The 15,270-nt window shown below is 48.8% G+C and overlaps 6 protein-coding genes across 6 annotated transcripts; 2 read left to right on the top strand and 4 right to left on the bottom strand.

Annotated features, from left to right (window-relative positions):
• Window positions 1-501: 501 nt before the first annotated feature.
• BKA67DRAFT_687452 (uncharacterized protein) lies at window positions 502-1,353 on the top strand (the record flags this gene model as incomplete). Its single annotated transcript, XM_046109052.1, has 1 exon — window positions 502-1,353. The coding sequence occupies one exon, from the start codon at window positions 502-504 to the stop codon at window positions 1,351-1,353; it is 852 nt and encodes a 283-aa protein (XP_045965282.1).
• Window positions 1,354-1,486: 133 nt separating this feature from the next.
• BKA67DRAFT_509794 (major facilitator superfamily domain-containing protein) lies at window positions 1,487-3,031 on the bottom strand (the record flags this gene model as incomplete). The annotated part of the gene is made up of 2 exons (XM_046097268.1): window positions 1,487-2,877; window positions 2,941-3,031. 2 exons carry the CDS (start codon window positions 3,029-3,031, stop codon window positions 1,487-1,489), a joined length of 1,482 nt encoding a protein of 493 aa, XP_045965281.1.
• A 1,376-nt stretch (window positions 3,032-4,407) lies between these two features.
• BKA67DRAFT_510955 (putative C6 transcription factor) lies at window positions 4,408-6,662 on the bottom strand (the record flags this gene model as incomplete). Its single annotated transcript, XM_046097369.1, has 5 exons — window positions 4,408-5,562; window positions 5,616-6,237; window positions 6,296-6,387; window positions 6,445-6,466; window positions 6,592-6,662. 5 exons carry the CDS (start codon window positions 6,660-6,662, stop codon window positions 4,408-4,410), a joined length of 1,962 nt encoding a protein of 653 aa, XP_045965280.1.
• Window positions 6,663-8,144: 1,482 nt separating this feature from the next.
• On the bottom strand, window positions 8,145-9,308 carry BKA67DRAFT_531218 (uncharacterized protein; the record flags this gene model as incomplete). The annotated part of the gene is made up of 4 exons (XM_046099352.1): window positions 8,145-8,604; window positions 8,661-9,071; window positions 9,131-9,206; window positions 9,263-9,308. 4 exons carry the CDS (start codon window positions 9,306-9,308, stop codon window positions 8,145-8,147), a joined length of 993 nt encoding a protein of 330 aa, XP_045965279.1.
• Window positions 9,309-10,062: 754 nt separating this feature from the next.
• On the bottom strand, window positions 10,063-11,794 carry BKA67DRAFT_654283 (putative MFS transporter; the record flags this gene model as incomplete). The annotated part of the gene is made up of 2 exons (XM_046106534.1): window positions 10,063-10,907; window positions 10,963-11,794. 2 exons carry the CDS (start codon window positions 11,792-11,794, stop codon window positions 10,063-10,065), a joined length of 1,677 nt encoding a protein of 558 aa, XP_045965278.1.
• An 866-nt stretch (window positions 11,795-12,660) lies between these two features.
• On the top strand, window positions 12,661-14,635 carry BKA67DRAFT_510921 (putative allantoin permease; the record flags this gene model as incomplete). Its single annotated transcript, XM_046097366.1, has 3 exons — window positions 12,661-12,804; window positions 12,972-13,269; window positions 13,326-14,635. 3 exons carry the CDS (start codon window positions 12,661-12,663, stop codon window positions 14,633-14,635), a joined length of 1,752 nt encoding a protein of 583 aa, XP_045965277.1.
• Between the last annotated feature and the right edge of the window lie 635 nt (window positions 14,636-15,270).

Genomic DNA, 15,270 nt, shown 5'->3' with positions numbered 1-15,270 from the left:
CATCAATGGAAGTGGGTTTGTGTGGCTTGGTGTGGCTAGCGTTTGGGAATACAGATGGATTCTGCTCAGCTCGCTCCTTCGTCGTACGATCAAGGTATAATGAAACGCACTGATGATACCTCAAGCTAGACACAAAAAACTTTGCCTACATACTGCGGCTATACCGGCGAGCTTTTTTTCAGGAGAAGCGGTTGGTGTTTGAATAGTGCATCCTGTCATGCAACTTATTTTGGTACGCGAGCCCAAGCGGGCGTCTGGCTATACATGATTGGCTCTCTCTACCATAATCCATGTCGCGGTGAAATAGGTGGTTAACTCCGATTGGCTTGTGCCGCTTCCTTTGTGACCCCTGATCATATCTCAAACACAAACATTTTCATATTTATTTCTATGCCAGCTAAACAGTATTGCTACTCGATTCTCTTTCTGCATCAGAAATGGGGGTTTATCTTTTTCATTTGCTTAATATTTTCTTAAAGAGTTGAGAAGCACATTATCACGATGGTGGACGTCGCGTCGATTATAGTGTCCGTTATATCCCTGATAGCCTCAGTACTGGTGGCTGGGTTTAGCGCATACCTGAACTACTCCACCGAAAAACGCAAAGCACGAAGCGAAGCTGAACGTCTACTTCAAAAATACAGAGATCCACTTCTTTTTGCGGCTGGGGATCTTCAGTCCCGACTCTGGGGAATATTTGAAGCAGACGTGCTCAGTTTCAGTGGCCAATCAGTTCACCACAATGACTCCTTGTTCATATACACGTCGTTTGTACTGGGTCAATATTTTGCGTGGACACATATCCTGAGACGTCAGACCCAACTACTTCCGTTTTCTTTGGAGGAAGACAAGAGGTTGACGAGATTCATCGAGGTGCTACACAAAATCCAAGGTGTATTGCTGGACAGTGCATATGCCGCGGAAGAGGGCAGCGCGTTTACACTCTGGCGCGGTCATCAGATGGCAATCGGCGAGTTCATGACTGATGGTGGTGATGGATCAGAGAAACTTTGCATGGGGTTCTACGAATTCACAAAAATCTGGAAGTCTGGCTCCGGTGAAGCCTACGATAACCTGCACTACTGGTTCCAGCCGGTTGAGGATGGCCTGAACACTCTTGTTCAAAGGGGCCCAAAGGTGCCTGACGGGAATAAGTTAAGGCGCTTGCAGCATCTGTTGTTGGATTTGATTGAAGTGCTGGATCCCGAAAGGCATCGATTGCATAGTAAGAACATATCGGGCTGTGGAGCGGCGACCCATTGCCCGTGCAAGAAATGTCTTGAAGAGGCCGGCGTCTATGGTAAAGCTGGGGCAAGGAAGTCCAACAGCGGCAGGACCAGTGAAAGTGTATGATGGCTGTTGATGCTACGAAACTGTTTCAATCAGGTACAGCCATCATCATTAAGATGTCGCAGGTGAATTAATAGTAATATATACATATATTTTCTACTGCTTTATACGTCTGACGGTCTCTCAATGGGGACATTCATGCCTTTTCCGTATGTTTCGACTTCGAGCGCTTCACGAAATGCGACTTGTAAACGAACGTGAGACAAATGATAACGCCCAATCCAGATATTCCCATACCCATGTAATACGCACCCCTATAACCTTTGAGTTTATCCTCCTGTGTCTGACCACCGTTACTGACTTGGTACTCTACGGTACCGGCAAAGCCTAGACCTAAAGCAATGCTATAGTTGACAACTGTGTTGACAAGGCTCGCGGCAATTCCTTGATGTCGCTTGGAAACGGCGTTGGATAAAATCAGAGTCGCTGCAGGGAAAGACATATCCATTCCCCAAGGCTGTATTATTACAGACACAAAGGTTTGAGCCCAGTAGGTCTGGTCGATTGGAGCAGTAGCCATGAGAGTCGTGCCAGTGAAGAAAGCACACAGAGCCATTGTCATGACCCAAGCAGGGCCAATCTTATGAATAAGGAGTCCGGTGAAGGCAGCAGCAAGCAGTCCAGATACTGCGACAGGGCAGATTTGAGCTGTTCCAAGCAGAGGACTTACGCCACGAATCTCTTCGAGAAACTGCCACGTATACCAAAACCATATACCAAAGCAGGCCCAGCCACAAGAAACTGCCCCTAGAACGAAGCTCACATCGGTTGATAATGCGTCGAAAGGTAACAGCGGCGTTTTGGCATACTTGACTTCGATGACGAAGAAGGCTGCCACGAATAAAACGCCTAAAATAAGCGTAACGTAAACGTAAGGAGTTGTCCAACTCTCAATAGGCGCCTGGTTCCAGGCGAAGTTGAAGAGAACCAGACCAGTAATTCCAGTGATAGCTCCGGGTAAATCCATGTAGGCAAGTTTTCCCTTCCAGGTCGACGGTATCCTAGCTTGATGATCTGGGGGGCATGGCGGAATCGCATAATATCCCAAGACAGTAGTGCCAGCAAGAACAAGTGCGAAGCACCACCAGGCCCATGGCCACCAAGCCAAGGCAAACAGACTGGCAAAGAGCGAACCTAAAATCGATCCTCCTGGCGCGGTCGCTGCAAATGCTGCAAATACCATCGACTTCCGCTTACCGGGTTGATATGTTGCACCCAGAATTGCCAGTGCATTTGGGAGACACAAGGCAGGGCCAATGCCCTGTAGGACACGCGCAAAGGTGAAAAGAACATGGTTTGAGTATACCGCCAAACCAGTAACCATAGACCAAACAGAGAACCAGGCCATTCCAAGAAGAAATATGGTCTTGTAGCCGAACATGTCGCCCAGTCGACCTGCAAAAAGAATAAAGGTTCCCACAGTCAAACTGTAACCTGCGATGTACCACGACAGATCGCCTCCATTTGCGATACCATAGTTGTCCCCGATCACGTGGAGGATTGGTATTGCTTGACCCAAGCCAGCCTCTGGTGTGGTTTGTCAGTCGCTTGCTGACATTAACAACGATTTGAGTTGGGAGAAAGACTCACGTGTGTACAGCTGTGCTAGGCATATGACAGTAACAAAAAGGAGCTCGCGATGTAGTGGTAGCTGTTCTGCAATTGATACCGTGGAAGTCATCCTTGTAGCAGTATGGCCGATATCTTCATCGTCCACATCGTCCTCTGCCTGCTCGGAGCGGGACGACTCGCGGTCGATGCTGTCTTCATCTTTAATATTCAAGCGCCCAGCGTTGCCAGTAACGGGCGTCTCCATGGTATTCGAACTTGAGCGACTCAACCCTGGTGTCGTGTCGGGATTCGTCGCGGCTGCATGTGAATGTTGAGAATTTAAGTTGGGCATGTCGAATTGGTGTAGCGCCACTTGTGCCAGTGCTGCCCCCGAGCACGGCAATTGGCCCAACTATGAGAATGCCAAAGATTCAGTATAGTAGAATTGATTGAAGGCTTTCCACTAAGGATTCAGCCTGATGATCGACAATTTGTAGACGTGTGAAGGAGCCGGCAATTTCTTTGCGCGTGTGGTTTAGTAGATTATGAACGAACGTTTTCAAGAGACAACCGACATTTGTTCACATGTAACGTCATACCAGTGGCACATCGGTCAGCAACAAGTCTCTATATATTCGTTCCCAAATTCAACGGCTTATCGCGACCGCGTTGAGCTTAAAAACTTCGTCCCGTACAAATTCAATAATCGAGCCGGATGACGACTTTCTTTGTAATTCCAAAGTGGGTCAAACTTCCTACACGATACGCTTCTGCGGGACGTTAGTTAAAGTGGCTGCGGGACGGTAAAGCATATGGTGTTGGTGTAGTGTCCAAAATACCAGAAATAAATGTTAATCATCCTAGCAAGTCTCGAAGCCCAGCTTGCTCGAGGATTTCAAAGACAGAGCGATGTACTGGGTATAACTCGTCTCTCTGAATTCACATGTGAGAGTCTTAATTCTAATGATCTTCAGTATTGCTCCGTAGTACTGTGCCAGTCGATCTCACAACTCAGAGAGTTTTGCACTAAATTCACACCGGAAATTCAGGACACCTATTACACGTTGGCTCGATGCTTATCTCCTCTAGCTCGGCGGGTGTTCATTTCCCCAATAGCCTGGGCGCTTGTTGCCATTTTTCAACGAGCAGTTTTCTTTCTTGTATAATTGAGTATGTGGACCGTGTTCTAAGCTCTCATCAACGTAAACACATCTCACGAAAGCTCTCACGAAAGCTCATGCGTACTTAGTAGCTTATGGTGCTACTGACAATTCTAACACCTTTCAATTATCCACCCAAAAATTTCAACACAATCACAAGGATAGTTCGAGAGACAGCCTTTGAGCAATCAACCTATACAACTCCGAAAAAAGCATGGTTGATATAGCCGACCTCGTATCGCCGGCTACCGCATATCACTAGCAACTAGCATTTCCTGCCATTCTTTGTGGCCGTACGCCAAGGAATATGAATTGTTATGGGCATTCGTTCTTGTTCTTTGAATTATTATAGTTGTCCCAGACTTTGCAGAGTCCCAAAATCGGGCATCCATACCGGAGAACCTTCTTCCTGATCTATCCAATTGGCCAACTCCGCGACCACGCGCCACGCCTCCTCATCACCTCCTGGAGAAGGCTTCGTGCCATCATCAGCCGGCGTCCGCACTTTATTCGTACTTGCATGCACCTGAGCAGCTGCCGTCTCGGCAAGCCGGCCATCGCCATTCTGGAGCTTCTCCATTGTAGCGTTGACCAGTAGCTCAAATGCATCTCTGTACTTTCTCACCCACGAGGCCCTTTCCCCCATCACAAATAACACCAAGGAGCAAGCGCGGATATCGTTCGCTAATGACACCGACCATACCGCGTGAAGTTGTGTCCAGAGTCCATAGAGCAGAGTGATACCCGACACGAAAACTGTTTGGACTGCGATAAATGAGTGTCCGTAGTCTAACGTCTGGTGCAGCTTCTTATGGGCTTGGCATACGTCGCCTGATGCACGCATGCAAAGGGTGTAATACGGATCTGTTGGTGGCAGTAGTGCTAGGAATGGTTGAACGAGCAAGCGGAGCGCCCTATGGTAGTGTAAGATGGGATAGTTCAGTTCCGCTCCCGAAAGACTAGTCTCTAGCTCAAGCTTCCATGCTTCCAGGTTCTGGTAGAAACGATCCATCTTAAATGTTAGAGACGACAATGGTTTATCAGCTCTGTATATCGAGTGCTGGATTCTAGATTCTATGCGTCGTAATTTGACTAGCAGGATGGCGCTCGTCAAGGAGTTCTTCTTGATGGGCGCCCCACCCGGCGAGGGCGGTAAATTGCCGTCTAGCTCGTCTTCGGGCAGTTCGACATCTATAACTCGGTCTGGGATGCTGAATGGCCGACCCATAGATATGGCGATGGTTCGCTCAAGAGAGTAGACACTCCAGAAAAGCCGGCGTCTCATCTGTACAGTTGTATGGTCAAAGTGCGTCTCAGACTGCTTTCTATGTAGACCTAGGTCAATACTAGTCCTCATCGCGAGACCAATCATATACCATATACCGAAACTCGAAAGACTTCGTAGATGGTAAATTACAAGCAGAGTCATTGCCTCGATATTTTGCGTAGTTCTGGACTCTCTAGCTGCAAATATGTGCTGCAAGGCTGTCATATAATAACTCTGCGCTTGGTCAGACTTGTTTACAACCACGTGGTAATGCATCATGAACTCACCTCAGGAGGCGACGTGGTGGCTTTTTCCGTTAGTTGTAACAACATAGCTCCTATAGCATATATCATGTAGAGCTTGAAGACACCAAACCGCTGGGCTTTCGTCAGATTCGGTACTGGCGTGGATGCTAAAGTCATTCTGCTTTTATGTAATGTCCAGACTTCCACCGGGTCGACGAATGGGTATCGTGGGTGAATTTGGCCAAAATATGCAGCCAGAATACTGTGGCCAAGAGCATCATTGGGCGGCTCTGCACTATGCGCTACTAACTCTTGCATGGTTATAGCATGAGACCCAGCAGACGTCCCTAGTCTGTCGCTTGCTATGCTTTCCCTTCGGCTCACCGGACTACCTCTATAGGGTGGGAGTGCTTTATTCCAGACTGTCGCTTGCACCATCTCTCCAAGATTGAGAGCGAGATTGAGGCCAGAAGAAGACCCAATGTATGCTGGAGCTTCAAAATTGCCCATTGACAACAACTCAACGACTTCGCCTAGTGCATCATGCTGGGCACTTAATGCCGGTCGTTTTGCCGACGGTTGTTCGTCGACCGTCTCGCCATTGCCCATCTCATTGAGTGCTGTTTCTAGGAAGGCGACACGCTCTTCCAATGCACGAGTATACCTAGGTCTTAATTTAGCCATAGATCCACCTGGTGCGTCCGTATTCAGTAGGTGCCTACGCTGCTGGCGGCTCATCTTCAGTGACAGCTGTCTTATCGCAGACTGTTCCTGATTTCCTACAATTCGAACATATAGGCCATTGATCGTCGCACTATAAAGCAAGCTACATGAGCGCGACCCTAAAGTCGAAGTGGTGGATCGCCTGTACCTTTTGTTTCCGAGTTTTACACCTACCATAAAACGTTAGCAATAGAATAGAATATAAGCGATGGCAATACCAGAACGGTATATCTTAGGAGCACCGCTGGTAGGAGCAAAGAAGTTGCTAATCCGAACGCAAAACCAGGATGCATACCTTGTACAAGCTGTCCGACCTCTCTTCCTTGGATTTGGTGGAGGGGCTTCCGTTGCTGTCGGTGACAACATCGGGGCGTGCCGTGTGGTGGACATAACTAAATCCTTCAGTATCTCGGTGACCAACTCTGTCTACAGTTTCTGTGTACGAGTTTCTAGATCGTAAGGCGGATGTCCGACAATAATATCACCATTCGGCGCACTCGCTGCGCATATCGGACCCAACTATTCTGTCCATCATTTTAGTCATTTCCTAGTATCATGCCTGCCCACTGGGTCGGTTGCCGACGTTCTATCGGAGCCTGGTACCCGCTAGCGTATGATTGCCAGTATAACAACCGTAAAAGGAAGAGGGGCCCAGCGGCTTTCACTAGCAATCGCTGTGCTTCCTGTAACGCAGACTGCCGGCAATGTAACGTTATTTGGCGGCAACTGGTAGCATACAAAGTGCCCGCCTGATAAGAAAGAATTGGAGAGTATCTTGAATCGAAAGGCACTTTATTGGTGAGCGAGCTGAACGCTGGCCAACGCCTTCGAGATACGGCCAACACTACAAACAGAGCCTTATCAGGAGCCAGCCTGTGATTGCCTCTGGATATGCGGCCCTCGTTTACACAACTAGTGCGGGTTGAACAACTCACACAGGCACCTAATAGCTATATATTGCCATGCCGGGATATGAGATATACGTGGGGTATGTGCATGTTAGTTACCTTGCAGCCCTTCGTAGCTAACTTCTGGCTAGAAAGGTGCCTTAGTGTGAACCAGCGCTACTTAGCAATCCCGCACACCACTGGACTTGATGGGCGCGCATGATGAGTAGATTCAAAGTATCTATGTTAACTATACTTGCAGCATTTCTAAGACGAGGAGTGGAATCAACCGCATTTACGCAATACGAAAAGGAAAGATCAAGAACTTGACGCGAAACAAGAGGAAACACCCAGAATTTACAGGCTGTTCGCAAACAGCCAGCTCAGGGGAAATCCCGGCTCCGCCGTGGTAAGGCTGCCAGCCGAAGATAGCTCTCTTTGTCTTTGCCTGCTCTTTGACTGGGCTTGTATGGCATCACGTTGTGTATTGCTCGGCGCTACTGGCCTGAACGAACAAGAACCTGAAAGCTGGATTGTTTACTGTAAGCCCAATAGATGCCGATGCCTGCTTTGACCTGGAATCTCTGGGCGGGAAATTATCGTATACAGGCTCATGTGCACCCGAACCGGACAACACTGTGAAACCAAGGGAGAAACGCTCTCGAGACGCGGCGTGGACGAGCTCGAGACAAGCAATTTCGGAGGCTGAACCTCTTAGAACTCACGGGCTAGATAGGAGGACTTGGAAATACATGGAAGGCTTTGGAAACGATTTTGACAAGTTTACCTCAAAGGTTTAACAACAGTACTTTATTCAGGTCCGATCTTGGTGTGCCGATATTAGTGGAGGGTTACAGTCCGCCCTGAACCTCAGACCTGGTCTAGGGTTGCTAATATGATATCCAGGCAAGCTCATCTACAACTATTGTAGCCCGTTTAATTCGATATTGTGCATCAGCCCTTAGCTTTGAGTAACCCAAGCACCATTCGGTCTATATGGGAAGTTCTCGTGCATATGCTTTGCAATATCCTTTCTCGTAGTCACCCACACACCCTCTTTCTCCGAGACGTACTTCATAAACTTCCGAAGCGCTTCAGACCTCCCCGGCTTCCCAATAATGCGAGTGTGTAACGGAATATTCATTAGTTTACCGCCTTCACGATATAGGCAGTCGAATGTGTTTTTCAGATATTGCTCGTATGTTTCTGCGACCGAGCTACCGAAACCCGGAGACATGTGGAACTTTCCGTCATTGCAGTCGTAGTTGTATGGAATCAGAAGCATGCCTTTCTTCTCATCATCAGGCAGATTCTTTTCCTGCGGCAAGTCGAGCCAATATGGCACGTCGTCATTATAACACTCAGATGACCATAAAAAATCAGCACCAACACTCTTCCAAACTTCGGGAAAGAGCATGTGACTTTACTGCATTAGCACATCATTTCTTCGCTCAAGGGTGAAAATGCAACAACTCACGTCTGTGGAGTTCCACGTCCAAAATAAGCGCCAACAGGAAATTCGCCAGTGACTTCCTTGATGAGGCAGATGGCTTTCCTAATATATTCCTTGTCTTCCTCCAAGGAATAATCCCACGTGTCAATCCATCTAAGCCCATGGGCAGCAACCTCGTGGCCCTCGCGCACCAGTGCCTTGGCAAACTTGGGGTTTTTCTGGAGAGCCACCGCAACAGCGTAAGTGGTAAAGTTCCAACCAAACTCCTTGAAAAGTCGCATAATTCTCCACGATGCTGCCCTGCTGCCATACTCAAAGTCGTGCTCGGCGTTTATGTAGCGAGCGTTTTCCCTGTGCCCACCCGAGGCACCCTTCTCCCACAGGTATGGTTCTGACATTTTGTCTCCATCCAGTACCGATCGCTCCCCGCCTTCCCTGTAGTGGTTTGTCAATTCAAACTTCCCAGAAAAATGATTGAGGCACTATGGTCGTACTCATAGTTCAGCACGAACGACACAGCTATCCTCGCGCCATTTGGCCACTTTGGGTCGAAGCCTTCTTCGCCGAAACCTGTCATATGTTAGTGGTCTTGTTTTTATAGTATCGAAGTCGGAATTACCACTGACCCTCAAAGTCCCGTGGCACTTGTAGACTTTCTTCGATATGCACCATGTTGATATTTGAAGACAAACGTATTATTCGGTATGAAGTGAAAGTTTGTATTCGTTTGTAATGTATTTGGAGAATGATTGACAACGGGTTTATACAGATTTATAACATTATGTACTATTGTTGAAATCTGGATTTCCCTTCTAGTCAAGAACGATTATTTTCACTATCCTCCATAGCCGGATGTAGGCATATCTTTGGCCGGAATTAGTTGAAGGCGCCATCCGATGCTTTGAGTATGCATCCGCCCCAAAAAGACGATATGTTAGTCATTAACTGTATGTCATGTTGCATGCGTGATAGGGCTCTGCAGGGTTTGTGGATGGGGCGGGGGTGTCGGAGGCTCCGTCTGGTGATCAGGCCTCCGATGCGCGCCGAAGACATCCGAAATGCCCAGTTCCATCAAACAACTCCATATTGGTTCAAACAAGAAGGCGACCTAACGGAACAACTTTGGAAGACATCTTGTTTCTAGACGGGGTACAGAATAAGTTGCCCAACACCGAAGGGCATGCACAAGAACTTAGTGGATCGCTGTTTCGGTCTGTCCCGTGCCTTGTGCGCCTTCATGGCAGGTCGATGGTACGCGCGCAGCCGTGGTTCTGGCTAATGAACTTTTATAATCGTGCGTCGTGACTAGAACATCATAAATTAGATATCTGAACATACTTTGGATTTGTAAGTAGCGATACGACATTGAGACGATATGTAAATCGTCAATCATATTTAGCCTATTGCGCCAGTTGGTGCATGGCTCCTATCTACTGGCGGGTACGAAATTTCGTGTGGCCGTAGCATTTGAATCAACTTGAGGTCCAGCGGTGATCTTTCCTTCCTCGGCAGTGACAACCTGCTGCTGTTGTACAGAGTCGCCCGTAGACGAGACATCGAGACTCTTGGCCTTAGGCTCCTCGGGTGGCTGTAGTCCTCTATCCTTCACAAAAAGGCAACCCAGCAAGCAAGTACCGATGAGGGGCACTTGAAGGATGAATACGGCTCTGCTCGCAGCCATATAAGCATCAAGAACAGCGTCGAAGCCCGGCCCCTCGAACTTGGGGAGCGAGTACGTGTCTTCTGCCAGGTAGCTGTACTCTACGGGTAGATGGGCTCGCAGAGCGGCCTGGAGCACAGCGGCCGAAATAGCCAAACCACACGCACCTCCAGCGCATCGGAAGAAATTTCGATTGGAGACAATGACTGCTCGCTTTGATTTTGGAACGTGCGCCTGGAAGGCAACAAGCGTAGGCTGGAAGATAAAGCCTACTCCGATACCAACAAATATCAAGGGAACTACGATCAATCCTGGCGATGTCTCTCGGTTATAATAGAGCATGAGCCCAGATCCAAGAGTCCATAAACCGAAGCCCACCCAGATTACCTCGCCGTAGCGTTTTCTTCTAGAAATATACTGCCCCGATAGGATCGAGAACCCCGCTTGGAATGACACGAGAACAGCAGTAAAGGCGGCAGACACAATGACCGAATACTGCTTGACGTTCTGGAAATATAAGGGTAAGTAGTATAAGTACGACTGGTAGACCGCGCCAAAGAGAAAGCTTTGGCACAGCATTACCGCAACTACCGGGTTCTTGAAGATCATCACTGGAGTCAATTGTTAGTTCTGCGTCCTCCCCACGAAGTCCCAGAGAGAACTTACGTGGCATCATCGGGAGCGAGGCAACTTTCCACTCGAGCAGCACAAAAAGCACAAAAGACAGACTTCCGATCGTCAACATGCTGATGACCATGGGAGACTCCCAAGGGAAGTACGAGCCGCCGCCACTGATTGGTATCAGTATGAAAATGACTCCTATAGATGAAGCCAAGACACCGCCATAATCGATCTTCTTGACACTTTCTTTGAGCCCGACGGTTGGTGTTTTCGACGGTAGTAAATACCATGCTACACAACCCACAAGGGCTGCCAGGGGTGAGGTCATCCAGAAAAATGCTCTCCACGTCGTCCGCGAGATGAACGCGGCGGCCAAGAACGGTCCAGCCACATTTCCCAGCCCAACAAAAGCGCCAATAATTCCTTGGTACTTTCCGCGTTGTTCCAGTGTCACGATGTCAGACAGGATGATCATGGAAAGATTCGTTATGCCACCGCCTCCTATTCCAGCCACACCCCTAAAAACGTAGAACATGGCTGCGTTCTTTGAGAGACCACATAGTAGTGCAGCAATCGAGAGCAGACCGATCGCAGCCAAGTATACGACTTTTCTGCCGAAAATGTCAGACAATCGACCATATAGCATCTGAAAAGTGGTATTGGCGATCAAGGATGAAGTGCCTGCCCAGGATATGGTATTGGCAGCATTGAGGTCTTCCGCAATAGTTGGGAGAGTAACACCAATGCCATTTTGGTCGATAAAGGCAATCAGAAGCGTCAGTGAAAGTGTGGCCAAGACAACAAGCAGTTTTGCTTTGGGCAAGATGTCGGTCTGATCATGGAGAGCCTTCTCTGCGTTTCTTTGGCGACTTGACATTTTACTCAAAATTTTCTGTTCAGGACTTTGCGGTTTCAGGGACTCCGGGGAATAATCTTGATGGCTGCCCTGACGCCAGAGCGTTGCTGTAGTTGTCGATAATCAAATCCTATTCGACTGCAAAACTACAGAATGAGATTTGATATTGCACTAAACAACATCTGCGCCGGCGTCCGCCTGACTCGGCCAAATCCCGATGCCATCTCGAAATTCGATTTTCATTTGGTAATTCCGATGGGTTGAGCTCGCTAACCATGATCACTACCCACATATTCTAGGTCTTGAAGGCCTATTGTGCATCAACGCAGTTATAGTGGAGACAATATGTGGAAACATTAACAATGGCTTAGCTCTCAAAGGTGGGAAAAAGCATTTCATCATCTCATCGGACCTTGTTGGTGCGCCGCCGAATTTTCGGATCCTATAGGAACGTCCGACTTACCGGTCGCATCACTCCCGATGCGATTGTCTTCGGACAAGCAGCGATATATTCACTATCGCCCGCAACGACTTGGCTATCAGGTATCTTGGCCACGTCTCCGCACCCAAGAATAAGACGAGCTTTATCAGTGACGCTATGCTCCCCAATCAGGTGACACGATAACCAAAATGGTGACCACCAAGCGGCGAGTACCATCCTTTTGCAGGCCACAGATGGCCGGGATCATTCTCTTGGCGCTGATTAGCCACAAGACTGGAAGCGGATGAACTTAGTGATATGCCAGTATAAGATGTGACACGACGGGTCGCTATGCACAAGGTGCGTGCATATCAGGAGTGTTGTTATATTGTGCCTGCATCTTGTACAGTGACTGGTATACTGGCATCTCAAGAAGCGCATAAGCCTTGCACGCGACAGAGACGCGATGAGGACATCCGCTGAGGACGTCAAGGCAGCCTTTGCGTCGCCAAGAGCTTTCAAAGAGGCGATCAAGGTCCGTGATGCCCCCCCTAAAGGCTCTGCATACTTCAACGAGGACCTACTTCCTACGCCGCCAGAGAAGAGAACAGTAAGCATTTTCTAAACCTTAATTACATTTCAAGTTTCCATCGGCCTTTAGGTGATGATGATTATTATCTTTGTCGAAACATTGGGTCTCTTTTTAGTTACTCTACAACATTACCCATCAGCCTCCAACATGCCTCGCAAAACAACTACTGACCTTGAGTGATTCAGTGGAACGCGCTGCACTTCTTCAGTTACTATCTAACTCAAACGTTCAGCTCTGGTTCCTACAATCTTGGTGCAACTCTTATCTCGATAGGTCTCCAGTGGTGGCATGGAATAATCGCTGCAGTTATTGGCTCCGCCATACTCAGTGTCGTGGTGATTCTCAACTCAAGGGGCGCAACGAGATATCATGTAGGGTTTCCAGTCTATGTACGAGCTTCGGCTGGCGTTGGTGGCTCAAAACTGTTCATCGCCGTTCGGGCTTCTGTTGCCATAATCTACTTCGCAACCCAGACTTATTATGGTAACTTTGATCCTCTCATTAGTTGGTTTCGGGACTCATAAGCTAACAGCCGACAGGTGGAATGATCACAGCAGTCTGTCTCCGGGCTATATTTGGGTCACTGTGGGAGAACATCCCGAACACACTACCAGCCAGCGCAGGTATCACCTCGAAGAATCTCCTGGCATTCTTCATCTTCTGGATCATCCAGTTCCCTGTCATGTTCTTGCACCCAACAATCCTCCGTCATCTCTTCGTTGTCAAGGCTGTCTATACGACGACTGCACTCTTCGGGTTGATGGGCTGGGCAATTCACCAGAACGGAGGCGCCATTGGTAACTTTAGCTTTACCACCACTGCGGTGGCATTGAGTGGGGGCGCCTTAGTGTGGCCGATGATCCAGGCCATCAACTCAGTCATGGGAGCTCTCTGCCCTATACTGATCAACCAGCCCGACGTCGCTCGATACGCAACCAATCCTCGGCAGGCAACCTGGTCCCAGGCGACGGGTATCTTGCTATCCAAAGTCATCGTCATGTTTGTGAGTTGCGCGACCACGAGCGCGACCACAGGTTTCCTGGGCAAGTCGTACTGGAACGTCTGGGATCTATACGACGCCATTCTGACGCAGTACTGGTCTCCCGCTGCCCGGGCGGGCATCTTCTTTGTCGCCCTCGGCATGGTGCTCGCGACGATCGCCACAAACGCGGGCAGCAACTCCTTGCCCGTGGGCGCCGACAGCAGCGGTCTGTGGCCGCGGTATATCAACATCGTGCGAGGACAGGTAATCTGTGCTTTGCTGGCGCCTCTCTGCGTGCCGTGGAAGATCATCGCGAGCGCGAACTCATTCCTCACGTTCCTGGGGTCATACACGGTGTTTCTCATGCCCATCTGCGGTGTGATGATCGTGGACTACTGGGTCATTCGCCGTGGCAACTTCCATGTGCCAAGTCTCTTCTCCAAGGTCCAGGGTACTCCGTATGCCTATGCCAACGGCTGGAACTTCAGGGCCGTTGCTGCCTGGGTAGCTGGTGTTGCTTTCACAGTTCATGGCATCGCCGGTGCGCTTGACCCTTCGGCCGTCAACCAGGCGAGTAAGAACATGTATAAGCTTGGTTTCCTCCTTTCGCTGCTTATGGGCTCGTTTGTGTTTTACATCCTCAACCTCATCTGGCCCGTCCCTCTGTTCCCTGATTCACGGATCGGTGAGGGCCAGAACACATTCGAGTACATGGCTGACTCCGAAGGGTTCTTCGCGGGTGAAAGCGTGGAGGACATTCGTGGCGTCTTGAAAGGAACAAGACCCGAAGTAGTCCCAGCGAATACTCACGACATTGGATATGGCAAGAGGCACTTGGACGAGAAAACTCTTCAGGTGGTTGTATGAGCAACAGCAAAAGTTTGAAGTCTCGAGCGCGCTATAGGACGTATTACGTGACTATAACTGAGTAATATTATCATTAAGCTCGATTGACCTTTCAATGGTGAGTGCCACCAACTGACGGTTGCTTTTGAAGGGATTTTGTGAAGAGTCTGCAAAGATGTCCTAACGCTGCTCGCTTTGACTGCCCGCCTATAGCTGAAGACGACCTCCCTTGTAATAGGTTAGTTTGATTAGTCCAGGTCAACTATATCTGGTGGAAGATCCACATACCTCTTGGGTCACCCTATTCACTCAATTTCGCTTGTATGACTCTTCAATCCAATAGGTCTGTATGATGTGGAAGGCCGTTACTAAACTACCCTCAAGTTCACCCAACATCTTGGCTATACACGCATGACGAACGACATGTAGGTCGGCCCTGGTCTTTCTCGTCTCCTGCACCTTTTCATGGCACTGCCCGGACTACAACATGATACCCAGAAACTAGGCCTTGAACTAGTGAGTTCTCGCCAGATCCTTGTCAAACATTCTGGTCTTGGTAGAAAAAAAAAATATTATGTACCAAATTCCCAATACTACACGGTTGTCGCCAGCCCCCTTCATGGCTTAATGACTGTTGGCAATACAATTGTGCGCGA

Source organism: Truncatella angustata, assembly GCF_020726525.1.
Source record: "Truncatella angustata strain MPI-SDFR-AT-0073 chromosome Unknown BKA67scaffold_1, whole genome shotgun sequence".
Classification (NCBI taxonomy): Eukaryota; Fungi; Ascomycota; class Sordariomycetes; order Amphisphaeriales; family Sporocadaceae; genus Truncatella; species Truncatella angustata.
The sequence above is the reverse complement of the archived record's forward strand: the minus strand, read 5'-3'. Positions and strand labels throughout refer to the sequence as shown.